At 35.5% G+C, this 20,380-nt stretch overlaps 1 protein-coding gene across 7 annotated transcripts in view; it reads right to left on the bottom strand.

The window, feature by feature from the left end:
- Positions 1–20,380, bottom strand: part of NRP1 (neuropilin 1) — a 176,149-nt gene that overhangs the window by 50,702 nt on the left and 105,067 nt on the right. For all 7 annotated transcript variants that reach the window (XM_031939716.1, XM_012551217.3, XM_031939718.1 and 4 more), the window contains exon 8: positions 2,416–2,571. In XM_031939716.1, coding sequence (XP_031795576.1) covers positions 2,416–2,571 — 156 coding nt within the window. The remainder of the gene's footprint in view (positions 1–2,415; positions 2,572–20,380) is intronic.

The following is a 20,380-nucleotide window of genomic DNA, read 5'->3' as shown; positions in this document are numbered from 1 at the left end:
ATTATAGCCCATGAGAGCCTTTCTGTCTTACTTCCAAGACATCACTGAGAAGCTATCTATGAATGAGCCTTTTTTGTGTGACAAGGAGTTATGGATAGTCATGGCTTAAAAGATCTGAATGGAGCATCAGTAATAATCACTTCACATACAGGGGCAAGCTATTTGCTCTAAGTGATTATAGGAGTGCACACTTAGGGCTGGAATGGATCTTAAAGGTTATCAAATCCAACCTTTTCATTTTAGAGATAAAAAAAACTGAACCCCAGAATGTCTAAGTCACTTGCCCTAGATCACAAAGGATTAAAGTAATCTCAGAAAATCTGGGTTCAAATACTGACTCCAAATCTAATTCTCTTCCTCTCATATCAGAAACAAATCAGTCAATGAGAGGGTTTACAATAAGGTTCAGCGTGCCCATTCAACTGGTTTCAGTAAAATTTGGGCTCTTTGGTTCATTCACAAGGACAGCATATAGACATAAAAAGGAGCAATTAAAACTTGGATATGGTGATGGATCATGCCCAAATCTATGTGAAGCTAAGTGAGGAAGAGAAGGAAGGCAGACAAGAGAGGAATGTTATCAGAAGTGCCCTCTCCCCAAAAGAAGGAATATACAATAAATTTGGACTTGGTGTGTCTCAGCAACATGCTTTATCAACATCACTATTTTGCTGTCTCTTGTACCACTAACATCCTCACCAAAATGGTACCTGGCACCAATTCAAATATATTCAGAAAGCCAAGTCTATTTTATTTTGGGATAGAAGACACTCAGTGAGAAAGGGGAAGGAAAGAATGAGAATTTCAAAAGATCTTGCTATGTGTTAGGCATCATATTAAGTTCTGGAATTACAAACACAAATTAAGACAATGATAATTTTAAAAAATTAATTAATTTAATTAATTTTAAAAAAAGACACCTTGAGTCAAATGTGGTTAGAATTATGTTTTAAAGACATAGCTCAGGGCCAGAGGTATGGTTTTTAGTCTCTGATTTTTATCTTTTCTTTGCATGTCTTCTTTACTAACTGTATCTTTTTGTTTTGTGTTGCATCTTATAAAAAAAAAAAGGCTTTCTAACCAAGGATATACCATTAAACCAGGATATTCTGAATTCATCGCCCCTGGATTTTCTTATATCAGAGAAATTGTTTCTTTCTTCTCTTCCTCACTGGTAATATAGAAAGAAAGGGCTGTGTAAGACTGACAAGAAGAATGATTGAATAAGAGCTATATACAATCCTGGTGTTTGCATAACATCCCTCCAAGAATAATTTTGCTAATGATACTTCAGAAGGGGCATAAAAAAGCTTTTCTCCTGCTACACTTTAAAGAAGATGTGGGGACTGTTCAGTCCACTGGAGTTTGAAAGAGAAACAGAACCAAGATATCTATTTTGGGTAGCTGGATGGAGCAGTAGTTAAGAGTCCTAGATTTGTACTCATGAAGACCTGAATTCAAATCCTTTCCTAGAAAATTAGCTGACTCTGAACTTTGGTTCTCTTATCTGTAAAAGAAGTATAGTAAAAGCTTTTATAGTTCAGGATTGTTCTAATGATTAGATGATTTAGCATTTAAAGTGCTTAAAGCACTATATAAATTCTATTTATTTTTATTATGCCCATTCTTTACATATTCATGATTTCACAATAGTTAGATTTGAGTTTCTGTATTTCTTTACTTCTGGTGATTTATTCTGCCCCCAAGGACAAATTTTTAATTCTTGGCAATCAATAAGTATGAGTTCCCAGAAATCTTTGGATTAGTAAATCAAGGCAAGCATAATTTCAAGTAAACTGTTTACCCAAGAACATTTCCCAAGTCCAAATGAATTAGAGCAGAGGGCCCAAGAGACCTGGTGAGATCCTGCCTCCATGGTTGGAAGCACTAAAGGGACAGCATGTAAATTCTGCATGGACTGGATGAATGAGCTTCATTTCTCTTAGTTCTCATGAGAAGCAGTCAAAAACTATAAATTGGCTTGCAAGATGCACTGGCTAGATAAAAAAAGTTTTCTTAAAAGTTGTTTAGTTATAGAGAAGAGAGGGAGGAATCATAAAAAGGAATGAAGGAAAATGGGAAATAATATGCTTCTCAAGGTTCCAAGAAAACATTATTTATCTCATATACAGTCCATGTCTCAATGGGACATTTAAAGTGACTCAAGTGTGATACTTAATCTAGCTAGTATTGACTTTTCTTGGAAGACTGAATAATTTTCATTTTGTTTCTGAAACTAGGAAAGTGAGACACATTGGCCCAGTTTGTTTGTAACTGTACTTTTCATTTCCAAATCAATTAAAAGAATAAACTAGGCCTAAGAAAAAAGAAACTAGATGCAAATTGAGCATTTAATTAAAACAAAACAAAACAAAACAAAAACAAATTAGCTAAAGGGATGGAAGCCAAACTTACAGTTGGTTTGTTTCCTTCTTTTATGGTGATCCAGTCTTCACCATTGGAACTAATATCCACTCGGTAAGTTTTGACATAATACTCTTTCTTGGTTTCTTTTGAAATGGCTCCCTGTGTCCCAATGGCAGAGACGAAGCGAAGAAGACCTAGGTCAACCTGAGGCAGAAACAAAGCATAGGCTATTTCAGAATTTTGTGGTCAATACATAGTAATTCATAAGGATATGAACTCTAAATTATATTCTCTGAGGCAGGGGGTTAATGAGAGCTTATGGATCTACTAGACTGCCCTCCACGAGGGCAGGGTAATTTAGCTAAATTCCTAACACATTAAACATTCCTTTCCATTCATAAAATCACAGGTTTCAAGCTGGAAGAGAGATAATCATTGTAAAGTATTTAGTACAGTGCCTGGCACATACAATATACAAATATTATTTATTATTATTATTATTGTTCACCTAGCCTAATTCCTTCATTTTACAGAGGAAATACAAATATATTACGAGACTTAACTAAGATCACATAGTTTAGTAAGTAACAAATAGAATGTACTCATTAAATTTAAAAAAAAAATTTTCAATTATTCAACCAATAATCATTCATTCATTCATTTTTTTTTTTTTTTTTTTGCTGACGCAATTGGGGTTAAGTGATTTGCCCAGGGTCGTACAGCTAGGAAGTGCTATAATAATCATTTATTAAGCACCTGTGTGCTAGGTTCTGTACTAGTCACTAAAAATACAAAGGCAAAATAAAGCAGTCTCTGCTCTCCAGAAGTTTATGTTGTAGAGACAACGAATATAAAGTTAATGGGGAGCAGGAAGTAGGGGTACCAGGGCACCACTTGTTATTAGGGAGAACTTATCCTAGCTAAAATTATACCTTCTCCAGGAAGTCTTTCCTGCTCTCCATTAAGTCTAGTACCTTCCCTCTGTTCATTATTTCCAATTTATCCTGTATATATCTTGTTTATTTATCTTGTTTTATACAGAGATGCTTGCATATTGATTCTCCCATTAGACTGTGAGCTCCATGAAATTAGGGACTGCATTTTGCCTTTTTTCATATCCCCATCACTTAGCACAGTAGGTGTTTAATAAATTTTTACCCACTGACTGACAGTGACAATCCCTGCCCCACGGGACTTGTAAGACTTCTTCAAATTCTTCCTGAGGGATGGATAGCCACAGTTTGAAAAAAACCTTTCCTTTTGGGGGTAGAACCAAGATGGCAGAAGAAAGGCAGGGATTTGCCTGAGCAACTTTAAAACACATCTCTCCTTAGATTCTATCACCTTGAAAAGCCCCAAACTTACAGGTCCCCAGAATTCTCTCTTAAAACCTTTCCTCTTTTTATATTTCTGTATGTGTCACAGCAGCTGGGCAGAGGCAGGTGATTTTGGTCAGGGACAAGGGAAGAGAACTGACTTTGGTCAGTTCTACAAACAGTCATGTGATTTCTAGTGCATAGGAGACAATGGAACTGAATACCTTATAAATACATCATGAATGCCTTACAAATATAATTACATTTTTCTGAGAGTCTCAAAGTACATTTCAGACATGACTTTATTATAATTCACTTTACAAATGAGAAAACTAAAAAAGAGTGGCTCAGTGCTTGCTCTGTGTCATACACTGGACATTGCTTTGACTGAAATGGAGTAGAGGCTTTATCTGACCCAATTTCATTCTCATTCACTAAGAAGCATTTTGCTTCCTTTCAAAAGTTAAGGTGCCAGATAAAGAAATAGCAAGAACTTAGAAGTGATGATAAAATAGAGGTATACATTTATATTTGGGGGTGAGGTGGAGGATAAAGAAAAAGCAAAGCTTTTGGAGCTTCTTCCCGTTTTTTCCATCTTTTTCTCTTACATCTTATATAAATGATCAACTATGGCATCAGGGTATAAGAACTGGCGAGTTTCAGCCAAAGAAGCTTCTCTTAGTAAGTGGTCTTGTCTTTTTATTCCATTGATGCATCTTAAACCTGAATTCTGGGTCAGTCCTAAGATTTTCATGGATTACACTTGGGGAAACATTAATTGAATACATGACAGTAGTAATCAAGTGGTGATTTCACTCCAAGGATCTGATCATAAGTAGAGTTTTATGTGTTGCTGCTATTTATGTTAAGGTCCAAGGCTCATGAAAAAACTGTACATACATTTGATCCATGCAACCATTTTCTAAGCAGGCAATTGAGCTGCTATTATTCATATTCCATAGAAGAGCAAACTCAAAATCCCAGAAATTTTAAGACTTGCCCATGGCCACATTAAGTATCAGAGGCTGAATTAAAACCTGGATCTCACAGGATTCTAAACTCAATTGTCTTTCTACTATCCAATATGGCTATATTTAAAATTAAAAAAAATCATGTAGAAGCTTAATTTGTAGCTCTATCTTCATTGTACCATGGAAAGCTCTTTAGATTGTATCAGGAGACATAAGTCCTAGCATCAATTTTGTCACTCATTGGTTATGTAACTCTGGATGAGTCATTACTCATTTCTGAGTGCTTTTCCACTTGTACATGAGGGAAGCAGATAATTTCTAAGATCCTTTCAATTCTAATGTCCAATGAGTAGTTCAGTTAAATATCATTGTAGATTTTGTTTTTAAAATTCTGCTTCTAGTGGTAAGAATGGGAATATTTGTAGTTATTATCTAAGAACACTTTAAGATTTACAAAATGTTCTACAAATTTTATCTCATTTCATTCCTTACAATAACTCTGGGAGATAAGTGCTATTATTATCTTCATTTTTTTAGTTAAGGAAAGCAAGGCAGATATTAGTTAGATTTGTCCAGGATCGTGAGGTTAGAATTCATGATTCTAGGTCCAGTGCTCTAAACATTGCTCTACTTGGTTATCTTATTTTAGAGTAAACCAGCCAGGGAAAAGTTCAGTTTTTATTTCTTCTAAGTAATAAATCTGCTTTTTAAAAATTTTTTTTATTTTAAATGCTTTCCATTTATTTCCATGCTCAATCATTTGCAGAAACTTTAAAGAAATGAAATCCAGATTTCTGGTCAATATTTTTAAAGAGCAAAAGACCTTAATTAAATATCAAAATCAGTTACAGTCTATAGAATATTACAACAATACGTTTACCATTGAGGAAAAACTAGAATGCCATTTTCCTTAGAAAGGGACTTCTCTGAATCTTGGTCTCTAGCCATGATAGCATAACATTCCAATTCACAGGATTTCAGTTAAGCCCCTCAGGTCCTCTAGGCCAGGAGACCTTAACTTAGGGTCCATGAACTTGTTAGTAAAAATATTTTGATAATTATGGTCTACATAATTGGTTTCCTTTACAATCCTATGTATGCACTTAAAAATATGATTCTCCAAGAGGATTCTGGGAAGATGGCACAATAAGACAGGAAATTACCTGGCTCTCCCAAATTCCATCACAAATAATTAAAAATGTCTCAAAGTGAACATCAGAGTGTCAGAAATAATTGAAAGTTGGGGGCAGTTGTCCAGTTCAACACCTCCTTGGGTGGTGGTCTGACCTCAATGAAATGCAGTTACCACTAAATCAACAAACAATAAGTCCTGGGGGCATTTGTGTTGGGCCACAGTCTCAGCTTCAGGAACTTGTGCTCCATGACAAAGTGGGGAATCAGAGGAATGAGTTGAAACTTGCAGCCAAGGGAGGGACTAGAGAATAAGAGTTTTTGTGTTGACAATGTTGCTGGCCTCCCTGGTCATGGCTTAGGGATAAAAAGGGGCAACAGAGTCAGACCCCCCAGATAGAACTCAGAAAAAAATAGCACAAAAAACCTGAAGCTTGAGACATTATCCTCCACCCTTTGCAACTAGAACCAGGGTCTTAAGACAAACTTAACAGCCAAGAAGTAAGTCACTAGAAAACAAAACATGAAACCACCAAAAACCAATAAGCAAAAGAGAAAGAACCAGACTATACATATCTAGGAAATAAGAGGGCAAAGGAGGTACTCTTAGCAAGGTGAGCAGTATAGGAGAGTAAAGGGAGAGAACAAGGGAGAATTCTTTCATGGATTGAGATTAGGGAGATGGTGGCTAAAAGAAATAAATTAGACATCTGAGGGGGTTTAAGGTAAAATGTAAGGGGGAAGATGAAAAGTAAGGAAAAATAAAATGGAAGAGAATGTATAACTAGTAATTATAATTTTGAATGTGGGTGAATGAACTCATCCATGAAATGGAAATGGATAGTAGAATGGATTAAAAACCAGAATCTAGCATTATGTTGTTTATAAGAAAAAAGATTTAAAGATGAGAGATACACAGAGAATAAAAATAAAGAATTAGAATAGAATTTATTATGTTTAAACTGGTGCAAAAAAGGTAGGGGTAACAATCATGATCTCAGACAAAGTTAAAACTGAATTAAATTCAATTAAAAGAGGTAAACAAGGAAATTATCTATACCAAAGGTTATAGCATTCAAATTTATAAAGGAAAAGCTAAATGAATTATGGTGAAAAAAGATAGCAAAATATAATAATGGGGGACTTCAACTTTCTCCTCTCAGAACTGGGCATTTTTTTAAAAAAATATTATTCTGAGAAGGGTTCCATAGACTTGACCAGATTGCTAAATGAGTTTATGCCACAAATAAAGGTTGAGGATGCCTGCTGTAGTCTGTGAATATTGGAGATATTTTCATTTTATGCAGTGCTTTGGCAATGAAGAATGACTGATGTCTTTAAGCTCTACCTTTTTCCTGGAGGTCCTTGAAATAGTTTTAAAAACTTACAAGCTCTATCCTAAAATGAATTATTTGTTATTCAGGGCATAGTGACTTCTATTTCAATATCCATGTCTCACATAAGTCATTTTGAAATTATATAGTATAAGAATTTCTTCTCTTTGAGAAAGGATGGATCTCACTTTCAATGGGACACTATCTTTTATCTCACTTTAAAGATTTTAAAGGTATAAAACTTCTGGTTCCTACATTTGCTCCTATTTTAGGAGAAAAAAAGTGAGCAACTTTAGCACACAACTTATCTTTTAGGAATCTAACAATAATAAGTTTTAGAGTCTAGACTAAATGAAAGGGAAATAATGGAAAGGAAAAATAGTTATTTACTGTAGCAAGCAACAAACATTAATTCATTCAATGAATATTTATTAAGGGCCAAATTAGGGGTTAAAGTAGTTGCTGAGTGCTGAAAGTTAGGAATTGTAGGAGAGGACTGAAGATGATTCTTTGTGTATTTAGGAATAATTTTCTATAAAATACAATTCCTGCAAGGAAATTTAATTCTCCTCCTTTCCCTTGTCCCTTCTCCCACAAATCCTTTCCCTCACACCTAACCCCAGGCTCCTCCTCCCCCCAAAAAGGTCAAACAATTATCTTCTAGGAAAGTACCAGACACTAGAAATCTAGTTATTTTAGAAGAAGGAACACTTGGTTGTTGGTTTCTAATAGATATCAAGAGACCCAAATATTTAGTTTCTGTAAGCACATGGCAACATTAATGCTTCCAAAGGACATCATATGTATGTTTTAGGTCAGCAACAATAAGAAGAAGTAAGCTGTCAAAAAGTATAATTGACAACTCCTCTTCAAACTTTCATTATTGTATTCTAAAGCTGGGTTCACCAACCAGCTACACCACTTCTATTTTCCACTTTGGGTCCTTGGAATTTAACTTAATTTTTCTTTTAATCTTACTGTTACTAGGCTCAGTAAGAGGGGCCTTTGACTGTTGTATCAACTATTTGCTACTGAGTAGAGCATTGCCAACTTCACAGTATGGCAAAATTTCTAAGTAGCCATCCCTTGGAAGTTCTTTCCAGATATTGTATCTGTGGTTTATGAATTCTCTAAAGTAGAGAGAAAAGACAGTAAACCTTCATTTTCGTAAGTATTGTATATACATTTTAAAAAACCTTTTTACCTCCAGAAGGGTTTATGCCTGAGTTTTTTTTTTTAAAAAAACAAATTCTTATTGCTATTACTGGTATCATAACTTAAAGTTTTCTATGTATCCTTCCTTCTTCCCATCACAGACACTTATCCCATGAAAGAAAGAATAAATTTTAAAAGGAAAAAAATAGAAAGGAAGAATAGAAAAAAGTCAACAAAAACAACCAATTAAATGAAAAAATCTGATAATATATGCAATGTTTCACACATAGATTTCCCACTTCTACACAAGAGTGGGAGGATGTTTCTTTACATATCTCTTCATTGGGGTCATAGTTCTTCTTTGTAAGTTTTATCCATGAATAACAGTGATGAGATGCATCCATTCTTTCTTATAGCTCCAGTTCTTGTCTACTAATAATAGCATTTATATAGAACTCTAAAGCTTGCAAAACACTTTAGTTATGCTATCTCATTTAATCTATTATTTAAGCATCCAAAAACCTAGCTTGATGTGACATCCTTGGGGAAGGTAGCTTTGGAGAGCTCTATTGGTTAAGTACAAACTGGGTCAGGAGTTACTGAGCTGGAAAAGCCTTGAATACTAGGTTGGAAAAGAATTGGAGAGCTTTTGTCTTGAGGGCTATCCCTTACTACTTTCAGAGGAGATTGCTAGTAGAATATTGGCCATTCTATGAAAAAAAAATTAAATAAATGTCATATACCTTATCAGTTAAGGAAATGCATAGCTCAAACTAGGGATCTTTTGAAATATTGAAAAAGCATGGTAATAAATATCACAAAGAACACAATTTTCACCATCATTATATTAGTTTACAGATTGCTAAATATCTATCTTGTCTGACTGTCTTTATGCCACAATAACCAGTATTTAAGTAAGTAATTTTGACTCAACTATTCATCAGTTAATCAATTGCTTAACTATCTACTTACGATGAAGGGAGCTGGTTGCTTGTATTAAATACAGCTTCCTAGCCCTTGTACTCATGGAAGTCCAATCTTAAAAAGGAAGATCATAGGCACATTGTGTAGGATAGCAGCTGGAAAGTGTAAAGGGACAGTCCAGGAAAGTCTTAAAGATTGACCTATATTCATCCGTCCTTTCAGACAATGATAGAAATTGAGCAACCCATCTTATCTAAACCCAATCAGTCTTTCTTTAGTTACAATTTCCTCATTATAAAGGAATAGCATCATTTTACAGCTGCCTTATTTTTAATTTAAAAAAATGGTGGTGATTTCACATTTGAGTCTGATGTACTTCTGTTTTGGATTAAGGCTTATAGTAGGGCATGTGGTGATGAGAGGCGGGACATGCGGAACTGAACATCAAATGCATTCACTAAAATTATTGGATGTTTCACTTTTATGTGTGTGACAAACATAAACATCTGGTACTTATCTGATGGTATGTAAACTATTTTTCTGAAGTTTATCAAACTCCTATTCAGTTCTGGTGGACACTCAGTGAGTGAGCTTCTATCATAAACACCACTGACCAGGCAAGGTGCATGGTTCCCAATACCAGCATCGAAGGGCAATTTGGAAGATGGAATCTTTGTCAGTGTCCTATCATCACCAATCGAATAGTCCTTAGTGGACAGTATACAAAAAAAATGGGGAAATCCCAAGCATCTCATTTTGGGTGTGGGAGAAACATTGTCCTATTAAAAGAAAACAGCTGTTCTTGCTTACTTTATCAGGCTACTTGTAGCAATTCCAGAGAAGGCACTGTGCCGTACCATTACTCTGGGTTGTCTGAAACCCACTGATTTGCTTTTTGTTGTAAGATGCCTTTTCATATACAATAAAAGTGTACTTTATTGCTCTGGTATTGTCTTAGTAATGACAGGAAATGCATTCCCAAGATAAAGAGAAACAAGGAAAGGCACATGCATTTTACTTGGAATCACTTTGGGACAAAGAAACACATTTAGCATTGTATAGTAAATCATATAGCAAATCTTTGCAAACTGGTGGTTAAACACCAGCATGCAGCCTGTGAGCCGTGAAATGAATATCATTGCCTCCTATAATAATACATAACTAGCTATTGGTCATGTCAGAATGGAGAAAGCCTTATTTCCAAAATGAAAATCTGTCTTGCTCAATAAAATACTGCCCATTGAGCTTCCATTGGCAAGGGAGCAGTTACCAGTTTTTAACACCCCTGCTGCAGGTCTATCCCACAAGCCTGAGAAAATAAAGGACAAAGAACTGGGGGCTGATTAAAAACAGGAAGAGTGTGTGTGTGTGTGTGTGTGTGTGTGTGTGTGTGTGTAGGATTTCTTTTAGAGAATCTCTTGTGACTCAAAGGACTGCTTAATTCATCACTTGACACCATAGCCCAAAGTAAATATTTTTAGGCAATTGTCTCATTTCCTTAGATAAACCACATGTTTTCTGATAAAAACTTAACCTTTGAGATTTTGGCTATTCTGGGATCTCATACTCTAATTCACAGCATCTGAGCTTTGTGTTGTTATGGTGGTGGTTGTTTTCTTGAGCAGCATCTACTTTTAATACCAATGGTTTTGGACCATAACCCCCTCCCACCTTAAGTTTTAGTGCCCATGATGCACTCTCTCTTTAAATATTTCACCAACCTGCTACTAAGTTGATCTGATGAATTGTCCCTTCTTAACTTTGTTGTCAGGAAGGCCATTCTGATTTCCTTGGAAAAAAATAATGAACTCTGGGAATCGTTCCCACTTACTCCTTACCCCTAGCATGGGAATGAGGGATTTTGATAGTAGTCCAGAATAAGAATGTCACAATGACAGTGACCAAGTATAGGTTTTGTTTTTTTAAAGTATATTATCACTAAAAGAAGGAAAAGTCTACAAATATTTTAGGCTTACTGTTGAAGAACAAAATGTCCATAGTTCATTAGGAAAAATAAAAATGGAATAGTTTGGACCTAGAATAAGAAAGAACTGAGTTCAAATCCTGTCTTAGACATTTACTATGTGATCCTAGCAAATCAAATAACATTTCTGTGCCTGAGTTGCTCCATTTATAAAATAATAAGGATGAACTCAGTAGTCTCTAAGGTCTCTTTTGGTTTCTAATACATGATGTTAAACATATCTTTGTTTTTAAAATCTGAGTCATTGAAAAACAAAATCATCAAAGGCAAGAAAAATATAACGTCAAACCTCACTGAGTGTCTTATGATCTTAACTCCGTGGGCTGGACATTTTGCCCCAGTTAGACAAACACAAACCTTTGCTGGCATGGAACAAATCACTGATTGCAAGAAAGTCTTGGCTTGATTTTGAGCCGATCCAAAGTGACTAAACAGATAAATTTTTGTACAGAGAGGTCTGAAATGACAATTTTGAATAACATTTGGACACTAATATGAGAACATGGTGGATTTATGGGGAAAAGAAGCCTTGTTGACTGCCTCTGTGCTAAACTCAAAGAGCGAGAGATAGTAAAGAAAATAAAGTCCCCTTAGAGAAGACCTCTTGTCTTTCTGACAGTTAAAAGGACATAATGCTTGTGTGGGCTGGGCTACATCTGGATTCATGGCACATTCTCTCACTTTTATGGTAATTTTTTTTGCATAAATCAGAAGCGACTAATTAAAAAAGAAATATTTAATTCTGACATGTTCTTTGAACTGGTGTTCCATCTGGTTCTGTTTGAATAGTAAAATCTGCCGTAGTTGTTAAAATTGGCAAGCAGTACATTGGCAAAAAGAAACAAAAGAGACTCAGGGCAGCAGGTTAATACACTAGCATTTCAACTTGAGACATTTCCAGAATTCAGCTACCCAAATCATTCCAATATGGAAGCCATAAAGATCAAATGTGAAAGAAAAGAATGCTGTTCCTGGGGTAGAGACATATACCACTGGTCCCCATTAGTTCAGTGTGATATTTACAGCAGTGAGCTATGAAAGGACTTTGGTCTGAAGGCAGTGTATGGGAGACAGCAACAACACCCTGAAATATGCTCAATGTATTTCATGGAGTGCATTCAAGGCAAACACAATAATGAAAAGAGAATTCAAATATTCAATTCACTCTTCTACCTGAAGGGGTTCCCTCCACTCCACCCCCTTCCATATTTCTGGGAGGAATGTAATTATAGTCAGAAAAATCAGACAAATGCTTTATTCTAATTCATCTCTTACTTAATAAACCTATAAAACCTGAACAGCAAGATACAATAAATTCTGATAACAAAATGGGAGAAAATGTAATAGTATTGGGGTTTCTATGGACTCCAAGATCTAAGTAATCAGCAGCAGAGGCAATTTGAAACCTCTGTGCAGCATTGAACAGAAAGACTGATTAAATCCCTGTGCTTTAGAAAAGATTGTTTTACATCTTCAAGAAGTATAACTACTCGTAAAATATTTTTCCCTTTAACATGAAATCTTTTGCTTCAATACTATATTAACTTGCAGATGGCTATACCTAAGGCATGAATAATATTTTGGCCAAAAGGGGGACATCTGAATGGTCTTTTTTCTGACTCAGATATTTAGAAGCCTTCACTGAGCATTAAATGATTCAGGAACTTAATACTTTTAATTAACATTTTTTGAATACTTATTTGCAATCTACATTTAATTTTAAACCTAAGCTTAATCCTCTCATCTGGAAAGAGGACAAGTATTCTGAACAGACCGAATATAACCCCTGCAAGCTTGATTAAGAATTTGTTTAACTGAAAAAAAAAAAAACTCCATAGAAGCAATTACCAAATTGCTGTGTCTCTAAGAGAAGAAAATAATTATACTATGGTTTTAAAAAAAATTAACAAGCTTCAGATACATATAAATGTGAAGCAAGCCTTCAAAGTCTCCCAGTCAAATGCTTTATGTGAAAGTCCTGGCTTGTTTCTTCCTAGATAATGACCTAGTTCTATTACTCTGGGTCCAATCCTAACAAGAGCTTTCTTTTATGCATAACCCCTATTAAAGGCAAAGAGAGTTCTGCACTCAGAACTAAAGGGAAAAACAACACACCAAAAGTGGCCAATTATAGGTAAGTAGGTCTTGTAAACATCACAGGGACATATGGAACAGACACAGCTGCTTACTGAGATATGGTTTTAAGCATCCAGGGGAGCAAAGCCAGATTCACTGAAGCAGTTTGTGTATATGGATCTTTGGCTTTTGTTATTTGGCTTTGTCAAAAAAAAAAGCAAGTAGCAACAAGTAGGAGAAGTGATCATTCATTCGTCTATGCAATATGTATCGAGTCTGTTCTTTGCAAGGCATTGTGAGAAAGATAATACAATTAAATAAACTACGATCCTTGCACAGAACAACCCTTATTAAGGGATGTGACACCCTAGAAACACTGGATTTCATGTCAGGGGTCTAGGTTTTTATCCTGGCTCTGCAGGTGACCATGATGGGCAAATCACTTAAATGCCCTCATCTATAAAATGAGTGAGGGACTAGATGGTATCTAATATTCCTTCAAGCTTGTAATCTATGATCCTATGATTTGACTGATAGAATGTGGACAAAGGAGAAGCAATGACCCAAAAGAGATGGTGACTTGATGACTTAGAGAAAGTAGTATTGTTAATAATGTTAGGGAAGAGATGAGGAGCTGATTTAAAGGGAAAAGATGATTGGTTTTGGACATGTTGGTTTTAATGTCTTGGAAAATGCCAATAGACTTTTTGGAGATATAGATTTAGGAGCTGTCCACTTAGAGAGGAGGGTTGAAGTCATGGTAGCTGATGAGATTACTAAGGGAGAAAAAACAGGGTAGATTGAAAAAATGCCTCCATTTTAGGAGCTGTTGTCCCTGAAGTCCCTTAAATAGTACTATGCTAATTATGCTTTGCTCATTATCTTGTTTTAATCTGATTTAAATAAATCTATATACACCCCTCTGTTATATCGTTCCTGAGATGCAGTAGTTAGAAAACTGACTTTATGGACAGGAAATCTCTGTTAAAGTTCCTCCCCAATTCATCCTGATTATGTGACCTTGGACAAACCAACTGACCTCTTAGTGCTATGAAAAACTTTCTAAGAATAAATTATAGTAAGTCTCAACTTGTAATGGTAGGAGTGTTCTCATGTGGGAATCTGTAGATTCAACTCATACCTTTATCCTGATAAGAGATAAAAATCACTACCTTTTTTTCAGATGGAAGAAATCTGGGGGCAAGGGGTTAATAATTGACTAGGCCTTTCTCAACTTCATCAGTAAAATGGCAATAATGCCTGCTGTACCCATCAGAGTCATTGTGAGGCTCAAATGAGGTAATGGATGTAAAAGGTACAAAGTACTATTCAAATAGAAAACATTCTAATGTGACCTCTAACTTTGCTAAGTCATTTGGGTAATTTTGGCCAGAGTTAGTTCTGCTTGAGTTACTCAGATTGTGGCTATTATAGAGTTCTGACTTTACTAGCATATAATGGAACTTCCCCCTAGCTCTCTCTGCCATCCCCTCCCACCCCCATCCCCAATTCAATTCAATTGTACAAAGTTGAACAAGGGATGAAAAATCCTTTGGCAATTATCGTGTGCCCCTAAGCAAGGGATCTGATTATTCTTATCTTGGCATTTGTAACTGCAAATACTATAATTGGTCATAAAATTTCCAACCCTTTTAAAAATCCACTATTTGACTCTATAGACTCCAGTAGTAATGTTTCACTGGTTAGCTTCATGCTGTGCAAAGAAGTGTTGCTTTTTATTTGTGTCTTAATTGACCTACCACTAACTTCACAAATGTATCCTCTCCCTAAAACTTATCCCGATAGATGGTAGATTAAAAAAGAACCCATCAGTTTTCACCATACCCACCATAATTTTAATGCTTCACTCAAATTCCCTGAAGCAATTCTCCTAGTTTGCTTTCTCCCGCCTCAAACATGGAATTCACCAGCCTGTCAAATCATCTCTATTTCTGTTCACTTAGACTTCCCTCCCCCATGTTCATTTCATCTTTCTCGAGTGACTTGATAAAAAATTCATTCCAACAGTAAATATTTGATGGTTTTCGCTATTCCTTAAATTGAGAGCAGAGGGAGTGGGTATAGCGGGGGTGATGGTGGAGGGGGAATGAGGTCAAAGCAATGGATTGTGAAATAATTTGGGGGTGTTGAGTTCTAATTCTGATTTTGTGTTGAGTAGTGAGGGCGACAGAGGAGCCAGTCTCTTCCAAACCCTGGTGTTTCCCGATGCAGATAGAGGCAAATATTTCTTCTTCCCAGTACACTGGGATTTAAAGTATTTTAAAAAACATGAAGGTCCAGAAAGAAAATGTTAAATAATAAAACACAGACTATCTTCTTTCATTTTTAAAAGCCTGTTCCTGGCCACTGCACAAAAAAGTTTCAACTGATCTGTTGGCTAGACTCCCAAATAACTGAAGGTAAACAAATATTTGTGCTCAAACAGCCTCTGCCTTTCTCAGCACACACAAAATGGTTTATTTATTATGAGTTTCACAGTAGGTCACGCCTGTAACTTTTCCCCTCCTTCCTACAAGCTTGGTTTCAAAAACAAACACGGGGATAGATTTATGGAACTAAAGACTTGCAGATGGGGCAACAGTCTCAATCAGACATTTGGCCTGTGAACTCTGACAACATCCTTTTACACCCATTTTCCATGTACTGCTTCCACCCCCTAACTCTAGGTGGCTTTTCATTGTTAATGAGAGTTTTATTTGCTGACTGAAGACCCATGTGCATATGCAGGTATATTTCTAAAAAAACATATTCACTGGGTATTAAAGATTACTCAGATTAAAGTCTGTCACTACACCTGGGGTCACAATGGATCCAACCCTGGAGACCCCAAAGAAGAGAAAAAACAGGCTACCTACGTACAGCTGGTTGCCAGAAATTATGTATAAACAGCCAGTCTCTGAAGAGTTGCCAGTTGTTCTTGAGAACAGATGAAATGAGTCTCCTCTTTTAATGTTTGGTCTATTAGATTTTCCCTCATGGAAGCTTTGTTTGCTATTCAGCTGAGAAGTTTACACTCATTCCTTTTGAAGATTGTGTTTAAAGAATTAAAAGCACACACACACACACATATACACACACACTCTGAAATCCTGTTCTTTTAAAAAACAACTCCCTAATAATATAATTTGGAATAAGAACAGGTCTTGATATTGTATAGCCTGGGGGTGGAGGTGGGGAGGCAGAAGCAATGCTGTGGTTGGGGAAGTTTTTTAAAATTTTAAAATTCATTTTAAATTTCAATGTAATACCTTCCATTACTGTTGTGCTTAGTAGTCTCCAAAGCACTTTTGTCAGGTCCACATTCTCAGGTAGCTAGTGCAGCTGTTACTGTCCTAACACTCCCCTGATCAATAAACTCTGGTGACTCTCTAGTACCTTTTGCATCAATTGGTAAAACAGCAAGCATTGTTGGTAGAATGGTGGACAGGTCAAAAAGTGAGGTGGGAGAGAGCAATGTCACAAAAACCCAGAGCAGAGAGGAATCAGGACAGGATGGTCAATGGTGTCCAATACAGCTGTAGATAGACCTTCATCTCCCCAAGTGTTTCTTTCTTCTCTTCCAAATGACTTTGTATTCATCTACATTTGCATTTATTTGTATTTAATCTCATTATTTTTATTCCATATATATTTTTTCATATATACTTTTTGTCTCTTCCATTAGAATGTAAACTCTTTGTGTGACCAATGACTGGTACATTCTTTCTATTTGTATTCCCAGCTTCTAACACATTGCCTCCTGGCTTACAGTAGGTACTTAACAAATGCCTGTTGGTTAACTGATTGATTGATTATTGCTTTTCTTTCTGGATTCATAAATAAGTCAACTACCCTTCATCAAACTTCTCTGTTCTTTGGTCTGTTCGGGCTACTACTATACTTCCAGTCTCCCAGAATCACAATCTCAGAGCCATTTTCACTCCCTCATTCCCCCATATCTAATTAGTTCTTAACTAATGGTGATTCTACCTCTATAACACCTCTCATATTCATTTTCTTTATAATCACAAGGTTACTACCAGAGTTAGACTTGACCTATTACAATAAGTCTTCTGATTGATCCTTCCTGACTCTTTCCCCTTCAATCTACTCACTACATAACTACCAAAATTGTCTTCTTAACAGCAAAGATATGACCAGTCAATACTCTGCAAAAGAATCTCTAGTGGCTCCCAGTGATTTCTAGCATGAAATACAAGTATTTCAACTTAGCATTTATAACCTTTTGAAATCTGGCTCTATGTACTTTATTTACTTTTTTTTATTAAAGCTTTTTATTTTCAAAACATATGCATGGATAATTTTTCAACATTGACCCTTGGAAATCCTTGTGTTCTAAATTTTCCTCCTCTTCCTCCTACCCCCTCCCTAAATGACAAGTAATCCAATATATGTTAAACATATTAAAATATACTTCATGCACTTTAAATTTTGGCCCAGCTCTTTTCTGAACTTGAAATTCAGCTGCCTTCTATCCCCACCTCTTTGATTGGTATGTGCCATTCGGAATTTCTAAGTTCAGGGGCCTTAGATCAGCCACCTTTTAATTTTTGGATTTTGTCACCATCTTTCCCATAAATATCCTCCTCCCTTCTGCCTCTGCCCCACCCCCCACCCAATAGCTTTCTACCTCACTTTTAAGATCATATATTTCATCTTCCCCAATTAGAATATAAGCTCCTCGAAGGCAGGGACTATCTGTTCTTTTTATATATATTTGTAGGGTTAAAATTTAACCCAAGGGCTTAGCACATAGTTAAGTACTCAATAAACGTTTTGCTGTTTTTTTCCATCTTCTTGCCTTGTAAGATCATTAGATTCTTTGAAGGTTCTGTGTATTTGTTATCAACAAAAGTACTACCCGATCTTTCTATTTGTTGGTACTTTCTCCTCAAATTATTTGTAATTGCCAATAGAATGTAAAACTTATTTGAAATTAGAAACTTTCCTCTTTTTTTGGTTAATTTTTCAATTTTTATCACAGTGTCTTATAAAAAAGTAATTAATAAATACTTGTTGAATTGAGTTGAAATAAAGTGAACTAAAGAGCCAATACTTAATGATGGATCTAATAAGCTGATTCACAATTGACCTTAGTTGATTTTGACAAAGAGATTTTAATTAATATGCATTTTAGGGGCATTCATAAATATTCCATTTTCAGATATTATTGGGAAAGTCATTTTAAGATAGCTACACAAGTAAATACTGAGGGAGACCCTCCTGAAAAACATTATAATCCATCTATAGAAACTTACTTTTATTATGGAAATTCTTGGTCAACACCAAATTTCAGGAAATATTCGAACCAAAAAGAGGCTTTCATTCCTCTATTTTTTTATATCATTTTTTTCTCCTTAACAAACCCAATAAACTGTGAAGGGGGAAGGTTTGAGGAAAATGGCCTCAATATTTGCTTTTCTAGAAGAAAATTCATTTATTGTTCCCTTCATTGATCCTAGCTTAGTGGAAATAACATTATAAATGAACAAATGTATCTATGGATTTTTCTTCCCATGACAAATGATATTTCAAAGGATAAATCCCTATATTTAAGTGCTACAATTTAACCAAATTCTATCAAATTGGTCCTATATGTCTGAAACATTTGGAACCAGTGGACATAATGCTAGGGATATATGTGTTATATGTGCATGTATGGCCATATGCACGTATGCATACACGCATATGTATGTGGAAGAATAAGGGACTGGTGCTGGGGAGTGGTGATGATACATTTTGCTGGGTGAATACAGTAATCAGTGACTTCATTAACTGCTAACTAGATTGGTCCTGGATTGCTCAGATTTTCATATCCTCCTGTCTTTATCTGTTTATTCAGGTTGGCAATTGTTTCATTTCAATTTTTGATATGTCACCCTTCCTGATGATCCTATATATTTAATCCAATGGCAAGATCAGAGGGTTCTCATTCTTTATGCTCTTTTCATTCTCACATTTCCAGCATTTATCTCTATAATAAGCCTTATGTTTTATTTCAGTGATGAGCAAAATATTCTGCTTTTGTCCTTTTTCTTCCACCTGTATCTACCCATGCAAGTGCTAGTTTGTGTCATCATGGCTTGTTCCTTATTCCAAAAAAGGGAATCTTTTAGCATAGACTCAATGCCAACATGTCAACAATAAAAGAGCATTATGTATGACCTTCTGGAATTGAAATGTAGTTTTTTAAACAATCTTTTGTTTGCTGCTATGACCAACAAAATGACCTGAGCTGAGGATCTGACTTCTCAAGGAAGAAAATAAAAAGGAATAGCTGTTGTGCTTTTTGGTGAGCACAATTAATTTATCAATTAATAAGCATCTATTAAGCTCCTGCTAGAGTAAGGGCTTGGCAACATGCTGAGACAAATGAAACAGTCCTTTCCTTGAAGGAGCTTGTGTTTTAATGATCTACATCTGGCCACTGGACCTAGCTGGCTCTGAAGGGGAAAATGAGGCAGGTAACTTTGCACAGCCTTCCCTCACTGAAATCCAATTCACTTGCATGTCACTTGCATGTCATCACCTCCCTGATGTCATGGTCCTTTTTCAGAACAAAGGACAAATTACAACAACTACCTCTGAGAAAGCAACAACCTACACTCACATATTTACACAATGCATATTCAATGTATGTCCCCCAAACTGTACTAAGGTACTCAGTATTATATCTAAGCTTAAATAGCTTAAATCTGCAGTGAGACCATTGGGATGTCCTGTACATATGTCTCTCTCTCTCTATATATATCTATATATCTATATCTATATCTAATATATATCTATATCTGTGTGTATATTGTAGCATATATTACATATATTGGACAATTCCAGTTGAAATATATAATATGTTATAATATATATTGGACAAATCTAATATATTACATATAAGTACATATTAATGTATTTCATATAATATAAAATAAATATATTTAATACTTTTATAAAATATATAAATATATGAAATATAAGTACATGCAAAGTAGTTTGCAAAGTAGTTTCTTGGAAGTAGACACTGGTAGGGGGAAAGAAATCAGGAAAACCTGCCATGGTCCTTGGGCTTAGCTTTGAAGGAGACTAAGTATTCTAAGTACTTAATGG

This window comes from Sarcophilus harrisii, chromosome 5 (genome assembly GCF_902635505.1).
Source record: "Sarcophilus harrisii chromosome 5, mSarHar1.11, whole genome shotgun sequence".
In the NCBI taxonomy this organism is placed as follows: Eukaryota; Metazoa; Chordata; class Mammalia; order Dasyuromorphia; family Dasyuridae; genus Sarcophilus; species Sarcophilus harrisii.
This window is presented reverse-complemented; position numbering and strand designations above follow the sequence as displayed.